This window comes from Abrus precatorius, unplaced genomic scaffold (genome assembly GCF_003935025.1).
Source record: "Abrus precatorius isolate BTA unplaced genomic scaffold, Abrus_2018 Scaffold2, whole genome shotgun sequence".
Classification (NCBI taxonomy): domain Eukaryota; kingdom Viridiplantae; phylum Streptophyta; class Magnoliopsida; order Fabales; family Fabaceae; genus Abrus; species Abrus precatorius.
Window position 1 is genome coordinate 21,794,849 of NW_020874362.1, and position 24,090 is coordinate 21,818,938.

The 24,090-nt window shown below is 27.9% G+C and overlaps 2 protein-coding genes and 1 non-coding gene across 5 annotated transcripts; 1 reads left to right on the forward strand and 2 right to left on the reverse strand.

The window, feature by feature from the left end:
• The first annotated feature begins 4,198 nt into the window (after positions 1–4,198).
• LOC113858384 (DEAD-box ATP-dependent RNA helicase 22) lies at positions 4,199–10,551 on the forward strand. 3 transcript variants are annotated; one of them, XM_027491023.1, is made up of 9 exons: positions 4,199–4,633; positions 5,289–5,576; positions 5,722–5,835; positions 5,932–6,100; positions 6,260–6,365; positions 7,495–7,822; positions 9,306–9,458; positions 9,710–9,761; positions 9,981–10,551. In XM_027491023.1, exons 1-9 carry the CDS (start codon positions 4,313–4,315, stop codon positions 10,031–10,033), a joined length of 1,584 nt encoding a protein of 527 aa, XP_027346824.1. In that variant the 5' UTR covers positions 4,199–4,312; the 3' UTR covers positions 10,034–10,551. The 3 variants fall into 3 exon arrangements, with proteins under 3 accessions (XP_027346824.1, XP_027346822.1, XP_027346825.1); XM_027491021.1 differs by having other exon boundaries at positions 5,932–6,365; XM_027491024.1 differs by lacking the exon at positions 5,289–5,576 and having other exon boundaries at positions 5,932–6,365.
• Positions 10,552–16,930: 6,379 nt separating this feature from the next.
• TRNAR-ACG lies at positions 16,931–17,003 on the reverse strand. The gene has a single exon. It is a non-coding gene; the product is annotated as a tRNA-Arg (tRNA).
• A 3,930-nt stretch (positions 17,004–20,933) lies between these two features.
• Positions 20,934–22,493, reverse strand: LOC113859158 (gibberellin-regulated protein 1-like). Its single transcript, XM_027491973.1, has 4 exons — positions 22,425–22,493; positions 22,271–22,324; positions 22,156–22,195; positions 20,934–21,118 (listed from the first exon to the last, which is right to left on the reverse strand). The coding sequence occupies exons 1-4, from the start codon at positions 22,491–22,493 to the stop codon at positions 20,934–20,936; spliced, it is 348 nt and encodes a 115-aa protein (XP_027347774.1).
• Between the last annotated feature and the right edge of the window lie 1,597 nt (positions 22,494–24,090).

The window sequence follows — 24,090 nt, forward strand, 5'->3', positions numbered from 1 at the left end:
TCTATTTATAAGATATATTGTTGTAGAGAATGCTTCCCACCAATAATGTAAAGGCATTTTGGCTTGAGCTAGTAATGTTAGGCCAAATTTAACTATATGTCTGTGTTTTCTCTCAACCCTACTATTTTGTTGTGATGTATAAAGGCATGACATATGAATTGTATCCCTGCTTCTATTGCATGTTTTTGCACAGCCTTATATTCACCACCACCATCACATTGGATTGTCTTAAATTTCTTGTTGAATTGATTTTCTATCATGCTTTTAAACTAAACAAAGGCATGCGCGGTATCTGATTTCTATTTTAGAGGGTAAATCCAAGTGAATCGACTAAAGTCATCAATGAAGTGAGCATAATATTTAAAACCAGAAAAGGATGTTACTAGTGCAGGGCCTTAGACATCAATTTTAATTAATTCTTTTAAAAGGTAAAAAATGCATTTTGCCATATTGACAGGCCTCACAAAAGTTAAAATGATCGCCTGGTGACACTTTCACATTACAACTTTTCAAGACTCTATCTAAAACTTTATTATTTGGATGATCAAGTTTTTTATGCCAGCTTTCCATGATAGATACATAAGCAGATGAGTCTTTTTTAGTTCTTGAGAGTTGATACAAGCCATCTTTAAGTGTTCCTTTTAAGATTGCCTTCCCTGTTAACTTGTCCTTCACAAAGCAGCAATTTGCATCAAATTCAACAAGAATGTTATTATCAACAGTCAATTTTGACACACTTAATAGATTTTTGGTAATTTTGGGCAAATAGAAGACATTATGTAATTCAAGTGAGTTTAGTTTTGAGGAACCCGGGACAACAATCTTTAATTTCTCACCACTGCCAACTATTAAGGACTTCTTACCACGATGTTCTGTCAAATCTTGGAATTTGTCAGTTTGGTGTGTCACATGATTGCTTACACCATTGTCAAAGTACCAATCATAATCTTGAATGGAGTTTTGTGAAGCTAGGAAGGCATTGTGGGTTCCTTGTCTATCACTTTCTACAAAATCCTTTAAGCTTGAGTAGGACTTATCAAACCTATAGTAGCAATTTACTGTTGTGTTCTTCCTCTTCCTCTGCCTCCTCTCTAACCTCTGGAGTTAGAGCCTCTCCAGTTGCTACTGGAACCTCTCCAGTTGTTGTTCGTGTTGAACTTGTTGCCTTTCTAATAAGTTTTGTGAGCAATATTTGCTGATGCTTTAAGAGTTAGGTTGATGAGGTTATTCAGTTGGTCAAGTCTACTCTCAAAGGTCAGCAATTGGGCCTGCAGATCAACCGAGCTGAGAGTAGTTTGATCAGATAGCTTGACCACCATAGGGTTGTATTCAATATCTAAACCATTCAGGGTTTGAATAATCAGATTTGAGTTGGAAATAGGCTTGCCTACAAGTTTAAGTCTGTTAGCAAGATTCTTCATCTTGACTAGATAGTCTTCCATCTTCATCTCTCTTTTTCTAGTGCTATGAAACTCGGATTTAAGGTAAGTGATTCGAGACCTTATGTGTACACTGGCTAAACTTTGAGCTTCATCCCAAGGTTGTTTTGAGGTTTCATAGGGTAGTAACTGTATTACTATTTCAACAGTCATTGAATTCATCAACTATCCAAGGAGTTGTGAATCATAGGCCTGCTAATCATCAAAAGCAGGATTGAGCTTTTTTCCTTGTGAACTCTTCAGGACAGTCCTTTGTCCCTAGCATGTACCCATCCAGCTTGATAGACACAATGGATGAGAAATCATTTTTATTCTTTGAATCTGTAGCAAATGCCATGTTTTGTATTGGATTAAAAGCCTTCTAAACTTAAGCGCTCTGATGCCAAGTTAAAAATGTAATGGAGGTAAGGGACGATGTATTAGTCTGATGGTAACAATGTACATATAGAGCAAATGCTAGCAATACATGATCCTATGATTAAGGCTAATATTAAGACATTCAAGTAAATAAGGTAACAAATATTGTTGATAACCATTGATTGGTAATCACACTAATTACAGTAATTGACATAGTCAAAGGTAATATTGGATCCACACATCAAGAGATATTGTCTCTAATTTAAAGCATACTAAAAATGGGAAAATTATTTCAATATGGTATTTGGTTATTAAAAATATAGAAATATAATATTTTTTTGCATATTTAAGTAAATATGGTGTTCCAAAAAATGTTAATGGCAACTTATAGAAAAATAAAATCATGGCAGCATGTTCAAGCTGGAGTTTTAGGTACTACAGAGTTCTCAAAAAATGTCAATGACGACTTTTAGAGGAGAACCAGGTCAAGTATACTCGAGTTTATGGTGAAATTGCTCAAAAAATACAGTAACAACTTATAAAGAAACATTAATGGCAACTTTTAGACGAACAGAACCTGGTCAAGCATGCTCAGCTCAAAAGTTTCAAGTACTCAAAATTTTTTGAAAAAATGCCAATAGCAATTTTTGTATGGCTAAGAAAATCTCTGCATACAGTCATCCCTGACCTTTGGACCTTTGTAAAATTACCAATAACAATATTTTACTATGATCTTTGCATGTAGGTCAAGCATAGAATAAAATAAGTTGGGAATCTTAAAATTATCAACGATGATTTTCACTTTGTATATTAGAGTTGGAAACCATGTATGATAGGGAGAAAAAAATTTGAAAAAGAAGAAAGTTACGAAGAAAAAGAAGTTGTGAGAAAGAGAATAAGGTAAAAAAAAAAAATAAAGAAAAAAATATTTTAATTAAGAGAAGATTGATTTTTTTAAAAAAAAAAATAGTAAAGATTCAACAATTTATTCAAAGAAATACAACTCATAAAAAATTAAAATCTAGAGGTAACTTCTCCTATTTTATTTATTATAATTTTAATGTTAATTTTAATTATAGTTTAATTTTTATTAAATATAAAATATTATTATTAATATGTAGTAGTTTAGTAAAAATTTTAGTAATAGTTAATTCTATACTAAATATAATGTAATGATAAATAATGAAAATTTATTTAAAATGTTACAGTTATTAAAATGGATAAGTTTTGAATTTATGTTAAAAAATATAATAATGTATATTTTATAATTATTGTTTTTGAAAAATGTTATCATTAATGTGAAGAATAATGATATATTTTTTATATAATATAAAGTATATTATAATATAATATAATTATGTTGTGAAAATAGTTAGGTTAATTTAGTAGTAAATTTTTATTAATATATTTATTATAATGGAATAAAATTTTATAAATGTGTATATAATTTGCTTATGAGTAGTATAATATTTTTTAATATATTTAATATCTGTTATAAATTTTTCCTTTAATAAAAGCAGTGTATATATTAAATTTTTTAATTTATTAATTAATTACTAATTACTAATTTGCATGCAGATTATTGTTTAAAAAATTATGAGTATTATTATAAATAAATAAATGAATTAGAAACTTATTAATTTTAAATTTTAAATTAATTTTCATTAAGAACTAATAGGTAGATGGCTCAAGTAACATGTATATAATTTCTTCTAAGTAATGCATTTGAAAAAGATTCTTTCACGATAGAAAGGGAGCAGCGATTCATGTTTAGTGTGACCTAATTTATGTATTGTGTTATATTTATGTCAATCCTAAAATAATTTTGAGCAGAAAAACCAAACATGAAAAATAGATTAAAATGGTGAATATATCATTAAAAATGCATTAGTTTTTTTCAAGGTCTCACGACCAAATTATCTGCAAATTGAGCATTTGTAATTTAACCAGTTAGTTAAGAAGACACATATTTTGATTTTTCTCTCTTTTTAATCCCACCAGTTTTATCACCCTTATATAAAGTAATTTAATTAAAATATATTTAATATAAAAGAATTTCTATACTGATATTTAATTATACATTCGTTCGTCATTTAAAATAGTTGACTTTTATAATATTTAGTTAAAAAAAATTATATTCTCATATTTTTTAAATAGTTGATAATATAAAAAAGTTACACTAATAATATATTGAAATTAAATTTTATGAATATTTTTGTAATATTAATAAATTGTGATACTTATTTAATAAATTAGATAATTAATCGTTTGGTGTAGATTAGATAATTAATTTTAAAAAATAAATTAAAGAATGAAATATTTTAATGGCAAATTAGCGAATGAATCGAAAAATGTAAATGACAATATAACGATAAAAGAAAAAAAAAATCTCATTCTTTTCTACCTAAAACCCTAAACCCCATCCTCCTGGTTCTGTGATTGTTTAACAATATAACGATAACGATAACGACTACCGAACTGGAAGATCAGTGAAATTTTGAGGGAAGAAGAAGAGAATGGTAATGATTGTTACCCGTTTTGCATTGATGCTGCATCTCCAAAACCCACCAATTCGGTTGCACTTGTTCTCCCACTTCAACAATGCTCGCACCTTGTTTCTCACACCTACCTCGCCTTCTCTATTCAAAACGCGCCCCTTTCCACGCCAAACGCAATCAAGAGCCTTTGTAAGCGCTCTTGCATCATCATCACAAGATTCCAATGGCAGAGACACTTTCTTCGCAGAAGAAACCGTTTCGTGGAGCTCACTCGGTCTCTCTAATGCCATTTCTGGAGCACTCTCTAACGTTGGCCTCAACAGACCCTCTCTCGTTCAGGTTACTCTTCTTTTCTTTTCCTCAATTTTTACTCGCTTCCTTGTTGTTGCCGCTGCAATTGAGCTTTTCCACCTTAATTTGAAACCTGGGATCATCTAGATAAATAACTTAATTAAGGGGTTATTCAACAAGTTCTTTTTTTTAAAAACATCAATTATGCAATACATTTAACAATGAAGCTTATTGGGATAAGCTGAAAACAACATTTTTAATAAGCTATACAAAGAAGCTTATTAAAATAAGTAGAAAAGTGCTTATAAAAGTCATAAGTTGTCCATAAGCTCTTTTAAGTACTTATTCAATCAACAAGGTCTTTTCACATGGGAGCTTGTAATGTAAAATTGATCATAAAACTTCTTAGAATAAGTTTAAAACAGCTTCTTGATAACTTACACCTACAAACTTATTAAAATAAGCTACACAGAGCTTATGAGAGTCGTAAGCTATTTTTTAAGCTCTATTTTGGCTCTTGTAGAGCTCCTTCAGTCTAAAAAAATGTTGTAGTTTTGTACCAAGAATAAAATTAGGAAGCTTGACCAATAGGTTGGAAGATGGGGATAACTGGTTTTTGTTTTGTTTTGTTTTTTTTTTTTTCTTTCCATTTTTTTGGGGGGTTATGAGGCTTATGATGTGCACAATGTTGATGCGTGTTCAGGCCTCTTCTATACCATCTGTGCTGTCAGGGAAGGATGTGATTATTGCAGCGGAGACTGGGAGTGGTAAGACATACAGTTACCTAGTTCCTCTAATTGATAAGCTACGTGAGAGCCATGATCATTCTCTATACGCTGTGTCTGATCAAGAAGTATCTCCACCACAGAAAGTTCTGCTTGTTCTTTGTCCAAATGTGCAACTGTGTGAGCAGGTAGTTAGGATGGCTAGCAGTCTCTGTAAAGACAATGGTGAGACGATAGTTAGTGTGGCAGCCATTTGTGGCAGACAGGTATGGAGGCTTTAGGTTTTTTGTTTGCATTCTGTATTTTGGGATTGCTGTGCAACTATAGTTATAGTTGTACGGAATTTGTGGTCTGCTCTTTGTTCTCAAAATTTCAGTTTGATTCACAAAACTAAGAATCACTTTAACACAGGGATGGCCAATTCGGGAACCTGATATCATTGTGACAACTCCCGCTGCCCTTCTGAATTATGTTGACCTTGAAAGAACCCGCCGCATGGAATTTATGCGTGGTGTTAAATATGTGGTATCTTTCAGAAGTTATGTAGCTATTTTGATCTACAAGATATATGAATTAAACTTTGATGTTCATTACTTGTATGTTCATGTTTCTAATTGACAGGTGTTTGATGAAGCTGATATGCTTCTCTGTGGGAGCTTCCAGAATAAAGTAATCCGCCTGATAAATTTGCTCCGCTTTGATGAAAAATTTTTGTCTCGTTCAAAGGAATCAGTTGAAGAGTTGCCAATGAAACAGGGATCTTCCTTGTCATCAGAAGATGCTTTTGAAGGTGAAGAGGAACTTCAAACTGAAGCCACCTCAGACGAGGATGACAATACTTATGAGGATATTGTTGATAATACTAACGAAGCTGTATCTGCTAAACAAAGAGACTGGAGGAGAGTGAGGAAAAATTATAAGCGTAGTAAACAGTATATTTTTGTTGCAGCTACACTTCCAGTGAATGGAAAGAAAACAGCTGGAGGGACATTGAAACATATGTTTCCTGATGCTAAGTGGGTTTGTGGAAACTATCTCCATTGTCACAATCCAAGGTTCTGCATTTTTTCTCACTTATTATCAATAGTGATGTTTAATTTTTTTGGTCCTTGTTAGTCAATTGCTCTTGTGGTGAAATAATGACATGTATTTATTGAATTAGTCTAGGAAAATGGTCAAATGTCATCTGATCCATTGAATGTGAACTGAAGATGACATAAAAAGAATGCAAATGGAGACAAATTTTAGCAAATACTGCCATAATAAGAAATGGTACGACTATTTTAAAGAATGTGGAGTAGTGTCCATAAGAATATTGAGGTGAATGCCTAGGAACTATGAGCATTACTATACATTCACACATAGTCCAGGTTAGCCTGAATTGAACATAAGAAAACGATGAAGAATTGTTTCAGACATTTAATTTAAGCATGTATAACTCATTACCATGCAAATCAATTGGCTTTATTCTTTAATAGGCCCCCTACCACAAGAGCTTTTTAGGCTTGAAGCATGAACAATGCACATTACCACTTGTGCTGAAATTCTAGATTGTTATGAATATGAATATGAATAATGATGGTGGTTAAGATCAAACTAACTAAATAACTTAGTGATGGATGCATTGATACCATGCCATAGGCTCACACTTTGAAAAGTTTGAGTTGTGTGGTGGAGGCCAACTAGTGGTTGTAAAAGGTTATGAGAAAATGTAGCACCAGACATGCCCCTAGCACTAAAATAGGGTTTATGTGCTGAAAATTTTCCAGTTCTGATTAGATTTATGTGTACAAATTGTGCAACTTTAATGATTGAGAACTCAGGTTCTCATCTCTGACTACTGTTCTTCAATCCTCAGAAAGGCACTTTCCTGATATCTAAAATTCCAACTTCAGTGTTAGTTTCTTATTTGAGCTACAGAATTTAAAGGAAGCCCATATGATTAGCCTCTGAGTGGAGATTATCAAATCATTCACTTATTTATATATGACTTTACACTCAAGGAACTAGTTTTTGGTGCCATTCTTTCTGTCAAAAATACCTATAAATTATATACACAGCATCTTTGAACTTGTGCTATTTTGAGATATCCAAATCATGGTGGCCATGCTGTATAAATATAAATAATGTGCTTGTTTATGCTTTTTTTAATTTAATTATTTATTGTGACTTTACAATTTTCAGATTGGAGCAAAAATGGATAGAAGTTACAGTTGATACTCAAGTGGATGAACTCATAAAGGCTGTGAATCACAGTTTCAGATCTGAAGATTTGGATAATGCTGGTGGCATTCACAGAACAATGGTGTTTGCCAATACTGTCGAGGCCGTTGAAGCTGTGGCAAAGATATTGCTCCGATCTGGGATTGAATGTTTACGTTATCATAAGAATTGCACATTGGAAGAGCGAGCACAGACCTTAGTTGATTTTCATGAGAAAGGTGGTGTTCTTGTATGTACTGATGCTGCTGCTCGCGGTGTTGATATTCCAAACGTCTTGCATGTTATTCAGGTATATTTCACCTTTTAATCAAGTATAGTAGTTTCATGCATCAATTATTTTTTTTTATTTTATGATAACAAAAACTTTGTTTATCCTAGGTTTCAAAACAAATAAAGGGAAGATTAGATATCAAAAACAGTATGTTGGTCAAATGAAAGCATTACAGTATATGTAGAAAATTAGAATGACAATGCACACAAACATGATGGAGCTAAAGTTTTTCATCCCATTAATAATACTACATATACCATTTTTATGAGAAGTTAATTTTGAAGATATATCACCAGCTGCTTTATTAAAATAACACTAATCAATATCTTTTGCTCATAAGCTTACTATCATTCATAGTCTATATTTTGGAAATTAAATTACTTTGAATGTATGCTACGAACATTGGGAGAACTGCAGTACAAAAGCTAACAGTTGTAGTTGAAGAACCTGAGGCCTTATAAACCAAACTAGAATCCTGTAAACCTTCAATGTGAGACTCAAGTCCCATAACTTGCAATTGGACCTTAACAAAGTATCTCCTATTTGGAAGCTGTATATCTCTGTTAATTCATATCTTTGGGATATGATTTGGTATTATAGTGATTTGAATGTTATTTGATTATGATTCCTTGTTTGCTGCAATTAGACATAGTTATTAATATTAATATGATCTGTATCTGTATATAAACTTATCTGCAGAGGATCCTTAATTCCTCAAGCAATTCAACTAATCTGTCTCAGTTAAATTATGATGAGCATGACAGTCTATTCAAGTTGACTTTGAGTACTTTTCTGACTTGTGAGACTAGAATAGAGGAGTAAGGGCAGACCAAACTCACCGAAGAGTATGCTGAAATTTGTGATTTTGTATACTTGTTATTTAATGGTTTAGTTGCGTGTCAACTTCGGAGATTGTTAATTACCCTCAGAAGAAAGGAACATTATTGTGATCAAATAGAATGAAGCATGATGACAGAGTGAATAGAAGATTAATGATGCACTGCATGTAGTAACTGAGTTAATGGATCTATGCTATGCTTTAAAAACCAAATCTCTCAGGAAGCAAAAAAAAGTGTTGAATGTCAACTGTCAACTAATCCAAATAAGAAGACTTAGTGAAATGGATGGAAATTTCCGAGTCTTAAGATTCTTGACTAGGAGTGAATTGATGCAAGCTAGAGATAAAGAGGTTCTTTACAACTAATAATGTGTAGTCTGAAACACTGAATTATCCGCTAACATTATCGACTATTGTAGTTACTCCTTATAGTTCAACAGAGATCTGATATTAACTCTTAAAATTGATGTCTCATTAAGTACAAGATCACCTGCCTTCCCTGCACAGTTTCTTCAGCCACTTATCTAAGTTACTTTATATAATATAGAACTCTTAAATCATCATATGACAATGCATGTATCTTTCTCCTTATTTTCATCTCTTCATAGTTGTTATATTTACAATATATGGTTGTTCATTTTCAATGCTGTGCATGTATTTCAGGCAGATTTTGCTACTTCTGCTGTAGACTTCTTGCATAGGGTTGGTCGTACAGCTAGAGCTGGTCAAATTGGACTTGTTACTAGCATGTACACTGAATCCAACAGGGAGCTTGTTGATGCAGTTCGTCGGGCAGGGGAACTTGGTCAACCTGTGGTAAATGTTGAAGCATTATTTGTGTTGTGTGCCTAATTCCTGGAACAATACATTCCAATTGAGATTGTATTTTTAAAGAAATAATTTGTAATGGTAAAATTGGGTCTTGAGCTTTTACCGTTGATGCTGGTCATATATGATGGTAGAGTTAACCATTGACTGAATAGAATGAATACTTCCACACATAATTCCAACTCTATATTATTGCTGGGTTCCAATGTTGTGCCGTAATAATTGCCATTTTACTGCAGGAAACTGCATTTAGCCGGAAAAGAAGCTTCCGAAACAAGCTCAAGAAGAGGGGTAAGCTCTAATACTTGGTTCCACAAAGCTTTAAAAATAAACATTCTATATGAATGTGTATACTCTGCATATATATGTTCAGTGATGATGTTTGAGTTTATGTATATAATTGAAAACGCCTGTAAATTTTCGACCAGCATTAGAATTATGTAAACTACAGAGAGGATTGAGTAGCTCATGGATTAACTTGTCCCAATTGTTATTTTGTATTTGTAACAGGTACTAACAAAGTCAGGGATTCAGCGACTATTAAAAAGAGTTTTGTAGCATGAGAATGCATGGTTACGTGATACTTAGCATCTAAAGCAGCATGCGCCAATGACAACGTGATCAAATCAAATAATTATTTGCCATTGCTTCGAAGGGATTTAGCCGTTACACCCACATGCCTCAGTTAATGGCACACATGTAACGAGTCCTTCCACTTCTTGGGATCATGTAATTACCGTGAAGCCATCCACCATGAGAGTTGATTAATACTGGGTTCTGTTATTGATATTCTTTTTGTGGGTTTAATGAGTTAGAGAGTCGCTTACCCAATGGCAATCATCTTTGACTGTATCTAGCAAAAAGTAACGTGCTTGTGTCTGCATACGTGCGCTAATTAAGTTCGTAGTGGAAGTGGTTGCTTATGGTGGGAAACGTTTTCTGGGGCAGTTAGTTGATTCCTATAATTTTGTTCATGTAAATTGAGCGAGTGCTTTGCTCTCAATTTTTATTCCTCGTTACTTGTATTTGCAACTTGAAATTCTAAGCATCAAGATCTATCAAACAAAGACCATTTTATATGCTCAGATTTATTATGTGCATGTAATGTTGATGAGTAGGTTTTTAATAGATACAGTTAAATTTATTGTGGAACAAGTGAAATGATCATGGCTTAATTTAAGATAAAACTATCTAAAAGTGCGAAAATAAAAGAATAAAATTAATATTCTTATCACCAAAGTTAAATAATTTATACACTAACATTATTGGGTGTTCTTTAAAATTAAACAACCTGGTGTCATTTGTCATAAAAATGAAACAGATTATTTCCACTTGTATTTCTAAGAAATTATTATTATCTTTTTTATCTTAATTATAAAAATTAAGAATTTATTTCTAAATACATTAATTATTAAATTTTTTTATATTTCTATTTATTTATTTAATATAGTAATTTAATCATATAATATTATGTAAATACAATATCAATTTATGAAATATAAATAATTTTTTAATTTATATTATTTATTAATTTTTTAATTGTCACTAAATACACATTCAAAAATAATAAATAATAATTTTTTATTAAAGCTTGCTATATTTTAATATTATAATGCATTGAATTATATACTTTTTAATAAAAAAATATTATATATTTGATATACAAATTAAAAAATATTTTATAATTGACGAATAATAATATTTTATATATTAATTTTTTCTAATTTTTCTTTTTTATAAAATGTTAAAATGATTAGTAGAAGTATAGTACATGAAAATATTAGATTATTTACGGAAAAATACCAAGTTAGACGAATATCTAAAATATATTAGTTAGAGAAATAAAACTTATTTAAAAATTAATTTTATATTAAAATTAAATATTGAATTAATATTTTTAATCAATATTAATTGTTTGGTAAAATATATGAATATCATTAATTAATATCCATAAAGAAAACCTCTTACCAAGAATTTATTTCACATTCCTTCAATTTGCCATTTAAAATTTTAGTACATAAATTAAAGAATAACTAGATTTTATATTAAATTTATTTATAATTTTTTAATATGTCCTTTATTTCTTTTGTTTATATTAACTCTGTGAATCAATATCATTAATATAATCAAATCAAAGATATTTTTTTAAAAAAAAAGATTGTTATTTTTTTATTATTTTGTTAAAATTACTATAATTTTTAATTTTTTTTTACTTCAAAAGGTCCTTAATAGTTGACAAGACATAAGAATAAAAATTAAAAATATAATATTTAATATTATCATCATATCTCATAAAACTTTTTTATTAATTAGTTCTTTAATAATTGCATCAACTATAGTACTTCAATCTTATATCTAACGACATACGTGTGTATATATATAGTTTTTATGCTTATGCAATGTACGAAATATTTTATGACAACAAATTTTAAAATTTTGATTACTAAAAAAATATAAAATAAAAGATTGCAAGAACAAGCAAAGAGCAAAAGAACATTCTTGGCTTTTTTATTTGTCAGGCCCATGTTGGGTGCATACCTATTTTCTTTTGGAATTAGTGATGTGTTCATTTAACTACGATGTCCTTATGTGTTAGGTGTGATGTTGTATGATGGTTGTGGTGTGAAATGACTTAAAATTATGTATGTATAAGCTGTGTGGTTGATGTGTAAAGGTTTGATGCATATTGTGTGTGTGATGGAGGATTTTAGTTGATGTTGAGCTAATGAAAGGCAAGGTGTTGCAAAACTTTCTAAATGTATATATTCTCCATTTAATATTTACAAGAGGTTTTGTACATATTTATAGATACAATGCAATGGTAACAATATATAAAAGAAAAAGATATTTGGGGCAATTTATGGTGATTGATTGATTTAATCCCATGAATCAAGATAAGGCATTGGTGCAGATTGTCTTCCAATAGTTTACTTGAATTATCTTTACTATTCTTAACACCCCCTCAAGGTTGGCAGTGAGGAAGGATGAATGCCAAGCTTGTTATGAAAAGTAGCAAAGGAATCTTTGCATAAAGCTTTAGTAAACACATAAGCAATTTGGTGAGTTATTGGTATGCAGCGGAGTTGGAGGTCGCTAACAGTGACCTTTTCACGAATGAAGTGATAATCAATTTCAATGTGTTTTGTACGAGCATGAAGTACTAGATTGTGAGACAAGTGAATAGCACTTTGGTTATCACAAAATAGCAGGGGACGACGTTCAAGAGTGATGCCAAGGTCAAAGAAGAGATATTGAAGCCACGAGAGGCAGTGAGTTGTTTCTTTGAGGCCCACGATACACAGTTTGAGCCAATGAAGATGCAATAGCCAGTGGTGCTTCTTCTAGTGGTTGGACATCTTGCCCAATCTGCATCACAAAAGGCATTAAGAGTGAGAGAGCTTTGAGATAAATAACGAAGAACATGTGTTAAAGTGCCTTTTATGTATCGCAAAATGCATTTGACAGCACGAAAATCCTTTTTGGTTGGATTATGAAAGTGTTGGCACACAAGATTGACAACATGTGTGATATCTGATCTAGTGAAGGTAAGATATTGGAGAGAACCACACAATTGACAATACTCGATAGGATCCATAGGCTCATGATCATCATCAAGTTCAAGTGCTTTGTGAGCAATTGGAGTGGAGATCTTTGAGGCTTCAAGCATATTGGCTTCGGCCAAAAGGTCTCACACATATTTCACATGGGAAATTGTAAGACCGCCAGAGAAGTAATGAACTTCAAGTCCAAGGAAGTAATGTAGTTGGCCAAGGTCTTTGAGGGCAAATTCTTGATGGAGTCGTTGAGTAAGACCATAAATAAAGTTGAAGTGTTGCTAGTAATGATAACATCATCTACATAGACAAGTAGAAGAGTGAAGTTAGCGTCATGATGGTAAATAAAAAGTGAGTAATCTATTTTACTGCATATAAATCCAATCGAAGTAAAACAAGTAGATAATTTAACAAACCAAGCACGAGGGGCTTGTGTTTGAGCCCACAAATGGATTTATGGAGAAAACAGACATGATCAAGAAATTGCGTGTGATAACTTAAGAATTATAGTCAAGGACTTGTGTTGTTTCATTTTAGGAAGAATTAACAGTTTGGGATGCTGAGTGTCTTGCTCCAACAAGGTAGTTCTCGCTTAAGCGAGATTGAGTCGTGCAGAATGGAACATTTTGGAGTATTTTCGCTCAAGCGAGATAATTTTTGCTCAAGCGAGATAAGATAAGATCTCTCCAATTGTCCCTTGCCCAGGAAAGAAGGAATCTCGCTCAGGGAAGAGGCGACCTCGCTCAAGCGAGAAGTAGCAGGAAAATTGGGTGGCTCTTTGGACCCGATCTCGCTCAGGTGAGAACGCTGCTCACTCAAGCGAGATGGAGCTTGCTCAAGTGAGGTGTTCCTTACTCAAACAAGAATTATAGAAATCTGGGAGGTTCTATTAGGCGAGAGAGGAGCTTGCTCAAGCGAGAATTAGCCCGCTCAAGCGAGTGCACGCGAATTTGGAGGGGTATTTAAGGACCCTCAGCTCCATAAAAGTTTATTTCTCACCGGACAACTTTTCTCTCTCATTTTCTCTTTGTTCTCTCACTTCCTCTTCTTAAAGAAAACCTTCTTGAAGCTGAATTTTTTCCCGGTTAAAGTAAGATCTTCTATCTCAGCAAGATCTAAGTGAGTTTTCGGACTTCAATTTTTTGGTTTTTATCTTATTTCTTCTCTCTTTTTCAAGAGACTTAAATTGTATTGTTTTGAGTAGATCTGAGTTGTCCAAGTCGTATTTCATATCCAAACGGTTTATCTATCCCTTTGGGATTCACAAGAAGTAAGATCTTGAAACTCGTTCCAGGTAAGGGGAGCTTATCTAAGCTGATTTATTTGTCAAATAAATATTGAGTTAATTGTGAACTTACTCCTGTTATAGCTGAGAATAAGTCGTTGAATGATCATATTCTAGGTCAAAACCAGCGTAGTAGCTGAGTATATTTCTCGGTTGCTTAACTAAGCTGATTTGGCTCATATGATAGATAATCTCGTTTTAGCTGAGAATCAATTTTTGTATGAATAAGCTTTAAAGTAAAACCTAAAGTATGTATGGTTGAGTGTATTCTCTGTTGTATGTTAATTGTTAGAAATGCTGTAATGTTGTGTTATATATGCTGAAATATTTAATTATTATTTGGAGCTATTTAGTTTTACTGTATGCTGTATATTGAAATGCTGAGTTGTTAAAGTTGAATGAAATTGTGTGTTTTGCTGTACTGCTAGAGCTGAGAATGAATATTTGTTGTGCTGTAATATGTTGATTTAGTTGTACTGCATCACATTCATCATTATTATCCTAGAGTTGCCTAGGACATTGAGCTGTACTTATCTAGATCCAAATACCGGGATAGGTTACTCCTAGACCGGAATAGTTCCTCTGGATTACTTAGGCTGTGAAACTAGATGAAAACTGAATCGCTGCATTTGCATTAGATGGCTAGGAAAGAGGCTGGACATGCTGAATTAATTGATTGAGATTGTTGTATTGATTGTTGTAATTGTTGTAAACCATAAGTGTTGTGCAAATGATTTTGGTATATTCATACCCTGTAATTATGATATTTTTTTTTATTTATATAACCTCATCCTTGTTTTTGTTTGTGTTGTTGTGTGTGCTGCAATGATCGTCCTATGGTACGTGAGTATGAGTGACAGGTGGAATGTTTAATTTACATACTAAGGAGTCTGGCTAAAGAGTAGTCTGGGTCGAAGATTTTGGAATATGTATCTTAATTTTTGTAGTTTAAGTTTTAGTGTGAACCTAAGTCACTTAGTTACAAATCTAAGATTTTGATGTAACTATTATACGAAGAGTTTTTATTATGAGCTTCATTTGGAGCCACTATTGTAATTATATACATATTCTTATGCTATCTTATTATATGTAAAGTATTTTTGAGACTTTATTAATGTGTTGATTTGGATGTTAAAGTCAAAATCTTTTTTAGAAAATTATATTATTTGTAATATATCTGTATTAATTCATAAATGAAACTAAATTCGGAGTGATAATTCATAATGTCATTATCCTTATAAAAAGGGATCGTGATAGAGTCTAGACTATTTAGCTACAATCTTTAATGATATAATTATTATTCAAAAACTTATATTTTGTGCTCCTTGCATAGTAACTGTTGTAAATATATATATATATATATATATATATATATACACACACACACTTATGTAAAGTTTTGGATTATATGAAGATACTCTCGAGCTTTGTTATTTTGTTGATTAAGATTTTGAAGTTCAATTTTTAAGGAAAATTATATTCCCCATTCTATGCATGCATTATCTCATAAATAAGTATTTGACTTAGGAATGATAAAGTAGAATGTTATTGATCCCTTATAAAAAAGGGTCGTGACATCATCCCATCCATCATCATCTAAAATGCACCCAAAATTAAAAAATAATAATAATAATTAGAAAATGAAAAACAGTGACTTTCTGCAACGAGAATGATCAACAATTATCGTCTGAAATTCCAACAACATAATAAAGCATGAAAAACATAAAGGATCAATCTTTACTCACTTATATATATTATGCTACGTAGAATATTTTTTATTTAAATTTTAAGAATAAAAGTAATTAGTTAATTTTTCTCCTTTTTATATAAATTTTTATGAATTTCTATGTTTATATTTATAAAAATATTTATTATATTATATAAAATTTTAAATTTCTTATCAATATTTTTATTTACATATAAATTTATAATACTTAATAAATTATTTTTATTATTTTAAAATAAATTATATTTTAAAGTTATTATAATTTTATTAAATTGGTATCGTTTTACACATAGTATTTATAGTTTAGAATTGATTTAAATGTTTTTTTAAAATTAATATTTCAAGTAATTTTATTACACATATATATATTATTAAATTATACATTGATCTAAAAATAAAATATATGTGTAAAAAGCAAATACACGTATATCAAATTTAAAAATAAATATGGAGTATTAAAATTTTTTTAACTTTAAAATTTAACATTAAATTTGTGTACATAAAAAAAATAATTTTTTTTACAAATTATTTATTAAATTATAATTACGAAAGTGTAATAAATATTTTTTAATAAAATATTACTATTTTTAAAAGCTAAAATTCAAATTTAAAGACTAAATGTTTTAATAATTAATTTATCATGTCAAATAAAATGTAAATATACATTATACATTTATATTATATATTTCAAATTTCAAAATATAAATAATATTTGATAAATAATTTATATATTATATTTTTTAATAATAGAAGAATTCAATAAACAAGAGCCAGCTTGTTAAAAAAAACCCAAGGTTTTCTCCTCGCCCTCCATTTCAAGCTTCTTGAAAAATATGGCTTAGGTTCCCTTACTGCACTCTGAGGCTGAGAGATGAGAACGTTGTAGTAGTAAAACCGACTCCACTGGGGATCGAACCCAGAATCTCTGGTTCCGTAGACCAGCGCCTTATCCATTGGGCCATGGAGTCTTTTCAGTTTTAATACTCTTTTATTAACTAAATACGTTCTAGTGTAACTCTTTCATAGTTTATTATGTTTACTTTTTGATGTTAAAATAGTCTAATATATAATTTTTTTTTATTCTAATTTTAAAAATAAAAATAGTTAGTTAATTTTTCTCTTTTTATATAAATTTTTATGAATTTCTATATTTATGTTTATAAAAATATTTATTATATTATATAAAATTTATATCAATATTTTTATTTACATATAAATTTATAATACATAATAAATTATTTTTATTATTTTAAAATAAATTATATTTTAAAATTATCATAATTTTATTAAATAGTTATCGTTTTATACATAGTATTTATAGTTTATATTTGATTTAAATAAGTTTTTAAAAATTAACACGTGAAGTAATTTTATTATATATATATATAAATTGATTATTAAATTATATCATGATTTAAAAATAAAATATATCTGTATTACATAGGTCGGCTACTAACTAAATAAAACAAAAAGCGAATACACATAACACATGTATCAAATTTAAAAATAAAGATTTTTTATAATTTTTTATAAAAATAAGTATTAAAATTTTGTTAACTTCAAAATTAAATTTGTGTACATAAAAATAACAAAATTTTATTAAGAAGTATTTATTAAATTATAAATACAAAAGTGTAATAAATCATTTTTTAATAAAATATTACTGTTTTTAAATGTCTAAATTCAAATTTAAAGACTAAATTTTTGAATAATTAATTTATCAAGTCAGATAAAATGTAAATATACATTATACATTTATATTATATATTTCAAAATATAATATTCGATAACAAAATTGATAATTTATATATTATTTTTTAACATACAACCTTACGATGATAAAAAAAAATTATATATAATATTAATTTTTTTTATTATGTGCAATGTTATATAAATTTTAGAAAAAATAAATTTATATATTAAATGACTGGATATTTTTTATAGAAATGATGAACAAGTATTTTATTAATATAATATTTTCAACAAATATAAATATAACAAATTAATAATAAATATATTAAAAAATAGGTATATATTTTTATAATTAAAAAATAATTTTGTTTAAAAAGAGAAAACTGAAAGGAGTAGTGTTATTTTTAGGGAGTTTAAAGTCTATTAGTTTCTAGGGAGAATGTAACAAGACATGTTCATTTTTCACACATCAATTAAAACTTCCTTGAAAAGGTGTTTGATTAAATGAGTGACAAAAAATGACGCATTTATTAAAAAATTAATTTTCTTTAATGTCCTTGGAAATAGGTGTTGTGATGCTGCCAATGCTGTCGAGTATTGATCCCTCATTTAATAATAAATACATAAAAAGCATTAAATGTTGATAACTGGCGAGTGAACATTTCTATGCATTTTGACAAACTAAAATCACTTGTGGCTGTTCCTTAAAATAAAGGAAACAGATTATTTCCACTTGTATTTATAAGAAATTATTATTATCTTGTTTATCTTAATTATAAAAATTAAGATTTTATTTCTAAATACTTTAATTATTAAATTTATTTTATATAAATTAGTAATTTAATCATGTAATATTATGTAAATACAATATCAATTTATGAAATATAAATAATTTTTTAATTTATATTATTTATTAATAAAAAATATTATATATTTGATATACAAACTAAAAAATATTTTATAATTGACAAATAATAATATTTTATATATTAAATTAATTTTTTATAATTTTTATTTTTTTATAAAATGTTAAAATGATTAGTAGAAGTATAGTACATGAAAATATTATATTAGTTACGTAAAATACCAAGTTAGACCAATATCTAAAATATATTAGTTAGAGAAATAAAAACTATTGAAAAATTAATTTTATATTAAAATTAAATATTTAATTAATATTTTTAATCAATTTTAATTATTTAGTAAAATATATGAATATCATTAACTAATATCCATAGAGAAAACTCCTTACCAAGAATTTATTTCACATTCCTTCAGTTTGCCATTTAAGATTTTAGTATATAAATTAAAGAATAATTAGATTTTTATATTAAATTTATTTATAATATTTTTAATATGTCCTTTATCTCTCTTGTTTATATTAACTCTGTGAATCAATATAATTAATATAATGAAATCAAAAATATATTTTTTAAAAAAGAGTAATATTTTCCATTTTTTAAATTATTATTAATGCATTACTATGATTTTTAATATTTTTTTATTTCTAAGATTACTTAATACTTGTTGACAAGACATACAAAAAATTAAATTTTAAAATATAATATTTAATATTATCATCATATCTCATAATAGTTCTTTAAAATTTTGATTACTAAGAAAATATAAAATAAATTTAAATTATTTAATAATTAAATTAACAAATTATTTTAGAGTATATTAAATTTAAAAAAATCATATTATATATATGTATATATATATATATATATATATATATATATTCTTAAATATAAGATTGTTTTAACTATTTTACATCAATTTTAAAAAATAGTTAATGTAAGATATAACTTAAAAGGGATCTTATAAAAATAATCATGACAAATTTTTTAAAAAAGAGCTTAAGAGCAGAAAAAAATACTTCACAAAAATTGAAGAATTTAGTTAATGATATTAAGTTTTTCAATAAGTTATATAATATATTTAAATAAAAATGTTAAACTCATCTTTTACAACATAACTAATAATAATAAAATTTTACTTTTATATTTCTAACATAATAATTTTTAATATAAAATTAGTACATTTAAATATTTAAAATTAACCTTAAAATTAAAAATTACAAAATTGTTTTAAAATTATTCTTAACATCTCCTATCCTCATGAGAGAAAGTCGAAAAAATCAATTTATCGCATTTAATAATAATAATAATAATAATAATAATAATAATAATAATAATAATAATAATAGATGTAATAGATAATTTAAAAGGGGTCTATTAAAAAAGAATAGTAACATTATAAAATGGATCAAAAGAATTGATTATCCAGACATTTCAAATAGTAATTCTCTATCTTTTCTAATAAAGATTAATAGAAAATATTATAATTAATGTTATCTTAAATTTTTTAAAATAATAGACAAATAAAAACAAATTTTGTTAAACAACGATACACAGAAAACCGAAAATTATATTTTATAAATGCTAGTAATTATTTAAAATATATTATTAACTAATATTTTAAGAACATTGATTATAAAATATTAAATATACTTATTAAATATTTCAATTACTTAAAAATACACATTACATAATTTTTAAAATCATCAATGTTTCTTTTTATTAAATACTTTTTAAATTGTTTTATTGATTGATACCTACACTATATTTGCCTCACTTGAAATGATAGATAATAAATGATTTTGATTTTTTTTAAATTTTTTTTCACTACTTTTTATTTTAGTTGATTTTTTTATGTACTGAAAATGATAAATTTTTTTAATTTGATCAATCACCAACAGACTAAATGTTCATTATTTTTATAACTTCAAAAATTAAAAGCAAATATGCAATTTAAACAAAGACTAATATTAAAAAATAATGTAATTTTAACACCAAAACTATCTTTAAATCTTATATTTTGTTTCCTAAATCAGTATATATTCTAAATACATTCACAACAATACTCTAACTTAAAACAATCACAAATCTAATATCACACAGAAGCGCATGATTTCATTTGATCCACAAACACGTAAGAAAAATCCACACTTAATTATATTTGCTACAAGTTTATCACACAAATGATGCATCATAGGTAATAATTAACTCACAGAACAGGTACACAGGCTGATGAAGACTATTACATTACAATATTGTATCAGATTCATAATGCATAGATAGATAAGCAGAAGGGAATTTTAATTGCTGTTACGTAGATGAACATATATGGATATAAAATAGGTCTCAAGGGCACTTGGGCTTGTTGCCATGAGTAATCATGTCAGTGTAACACTTGCCACACATTTCTCTGTTCCCGTAAGTGCCTGGAGGAACACAATTGCACCTTAAACAACATGTTCCGCATGCTCTCGTGCAAATCTTTGGCCTTGAGTGCAAACTGCACCTCACCTTGCACTTTGCTCCACAGTCTTCACCATAAACAACGTTTCATTCATTCATTAGAGCAATTCACTTTTACAATAATAACAATTATTTTTTACAAGAAAATAGAAAAACGAAACATATATGAAATTGATCCCTTGAAAACTTTGTATATTAATATCTAAGTTGACTAGAATATTTAAAGTGAATACGATTCAAGACACACATATACGTTACCTTATTGATATGGAGATGCAATATAATGTTTCTTTTTAACTATGTTTTAAGAGCCACACTGAATGCTAGCTCATTTAAATTGAGTGCAATGAATGAATCTATACACAACTGGTGTTTTATTACTTTGGCCTTTCTCAGTTTCATCAATTCCAATGCATTTGAACATATTTTTCCCAAAATGAAAAACCAACAATTTCTGTGAGGAAAGTTATAAACAGAAAATCAAATAGACCTTTCAAATAACAAACTCATTACTTATTTTCTTCGTTCACAAGATCCGAGACATGAAAGAGATTCAAATTCCTAATCATTTTAAACCAATGGGCGTTAATGAAATCCAACAAAATAAAAAAAGTTTAATATAATGAGTTTTAATTAAATTCTAATGTAATATATAAATTAATATAAAAATACAATATTAAATCAAAAGGAAAAATATATTTAAGTCATCATAATTATAATAAAATAATGTTATTTATTTAATTGTTAAAATATTATCATATGGAATGGGGTAGAAGTTTAAAAAAAATAGAAATAACAAATTGTAAATTACTGATAAAAATAGAAAATAAACGTTCACAAAACGATAAGATTCTTTTTTCGTGTTTTGATGCTCACGTGTTTATATATGAAACACTCCACATGAATGAATACATGTTCAACATCTAGTACAAATACTTCCTTCTTCTTTTTTTTTTTAATATATGTATTTTCTTGTAAGTTTCTTCTTTAATATAAGTAGTATTTCCTTGTAAGTGGATCTATATGTTGAAGCACAAAAAACTTAGTTTAGAAGAAAAAGGAGAAAATGTCAAAGTGAAGAGAGAAACGTAAATAGAAGTCATACCCACAAATGTCAAAAGCCTTCTATGGGGTCCTTTTACCACCTGCAAAACAAAAGCTAGTGAAAACAGCTACAAGCTAGTACTAAAAGTTAGAACACAAAGAAGGTTGCATGCAACCTCAGAATTGGTGTTTTGGGCTTGAATCTTGACATTAGAACCAGCATATGACACCTGAAAAATAAGTTCAAAGCCTCAAAAAATAAGGACAAAGATTTATAATTCTTACATTAATTAAAACTATATAGCAAGAAACCGTTTTTGGTACTCTTACCTTTGGCATGCAGAATAGCAATGCAGCTATGACAACAAACAATAGTAAAGTCTTCCTTTTGTTCTCCATTTTGAACCTGCCAATGTGGAGTACCTTCTCAAGGCAGAGGAACTGTTTTATATTACTGGTTCTATTATTGCAATTACAATAACACCCTTATGTTATTGTGAAGAACTTTTAGGTCGTGTTCATCGAAAATGAAAGTAGGTAGAATTTAATTCTTTCACATTCCACTCCATAAATTTTAGCTGCATTGCAGACGATTTTTTTTATCAGAAAAGTTCAAACTAGTGCTCTTATGAGATTATTGAAGAATTTAAAATATTTTTTTTATTAAAAATATTAGGTTAAGTTTTTTAATCCAAAAAACTTATAAATTTCTAATTTAATTGCTTATTTTTTATTATTTTTAAAGAATTTTTTAACTAATTTATTTTGTCGGTGGTTATAAAATACTGTCATTTATTTTTTATTTTTAAAAAAAATTATCATTTGTTCATTTTAAAAGGGTTAAATGAAAATTTTATAAGATTTAATTATGATGAATAAATAAATAAATGTGATGTTTAAAATATTAAATAATATTTTTTAAATATTTAGAGAGACAAAATGAGAAACAAAAAGCATAACAAGAACATATAGTAGGAAAATATATTATGAAGGATTTATTTTAAAAATAAAAATAAAAATAAAAATGAGTGATCAAATAAAAAATATAAATTTTTGTGAGACCAAATTACTGTCAAAGCACACCCAATGTGATTTTTAATATATTCCCAATATATAATTTTTTTATTAAAAATTTTCTAAGAAAACGTGTTATGGAGACCCCTTTTCGAAAAGGAAATACAAACGCTAACCAGTGTTATGAATTCTTAAATTAAAAATTATTAAATTTACTTTTGCCATAATATTTAACGTATTTTAGCAAAAATTTTAATAAAAATATTTATTTCTCAGAAATATGTTATATTTTGATATTTTATTGGAAAAATATTAATTATTATAACACTAATTATAATTTTTAAAATATATTAATTATCGAGACCCCCACCCCCTTAAACTATTTTTATATCCTTAAAATTAGTGCTATAAAGACTAGTGCTAACAAAATAGTGTCTTAAAAAATCTTCTACTAGATAAGAGGTGGAAATAATTTTCTTTTTATTTTATAATATTTGTATTTCCTCTCGAATGTTAATTTAGAGTTTGCTAGTCTGATTTTATTTCCTGAAAGAAGCATACCTCTATAAATAAACCGGGCTAAAATTAATGCCACATATCTGAAATGAAAAATAATGCTCTATCTGTTTTAAAACTATTTTTGTTGCTTATAAAAAGGAAATATACTTTGAATTTTTAATATTTTTATCTTTTAGTATTTTAATAAAATGGGGTGAAATGTAATAGTGAAGTGAAAAAGTTAATTACTTAAATATAATATCTATTTATCTGAAATTTAAAATATATAATAATTTTGTAAGGATTTTATTAACCTTAACTCTTAAAGCTGAGTTTAAGCATTTATGTATAAATTTTTTTTATAAAAAATAAAATACATAATTATTATATTGAAGTTATAAAAATATAATAAATACTTTTGAATTAATCAAACACATCTTTTGTAAACGTATCAACATACTTTATTAGCTCCTCTCCAAATTCC

Excerpts from the sequence above, each read along its gene's own strand:
- LOC113858384 (XM_027491021.1), top strand. The coding sequence starts at position 4,313 with ATGGTAATGATTGTTACCCGTTTTGCATTGATGCTGCATCTCCAAAAC. Across the intron at positions 5,836-5,931 it reads TGCGTGGTGTTAAATATGTG|GTGTTTGATGAAGCTGATAT; the intron begins GTATCTTTCAGA and ends TCTAATTGACAG. Across the intron at positions 9,459-9,709 it reads GGGAACTTGGTCAACCTGTG|GAAACTGCATTTAGCCGGAA; the intron begins GTAAATGTTGAA and ends ATTTTACTGCAG.
- LOC113859158 (XM_027491973.1), bottom strand. The coding sequence starts at position 22,493 with ATGGAGAACAAAAGGAAGACTTTACTATTGTTTGTTGTCATAGCTGCA. Across the intron at positions 22,325-22,424 it reads TGCTATTCTGCATGCCAAAG|GTGTCATATGCTGGTTCTAA; the intron begins GTAAGAGTACCA and ends CTTATTTTTCAG. Across the intron at positions 22,196-22,270 it reads CCCAAAACACCAATTCTGAG|GTGGTAAAAGGACCCCATAG; the intron begins GTTGCATGCAAC and ends TTTGTTTTGCAG.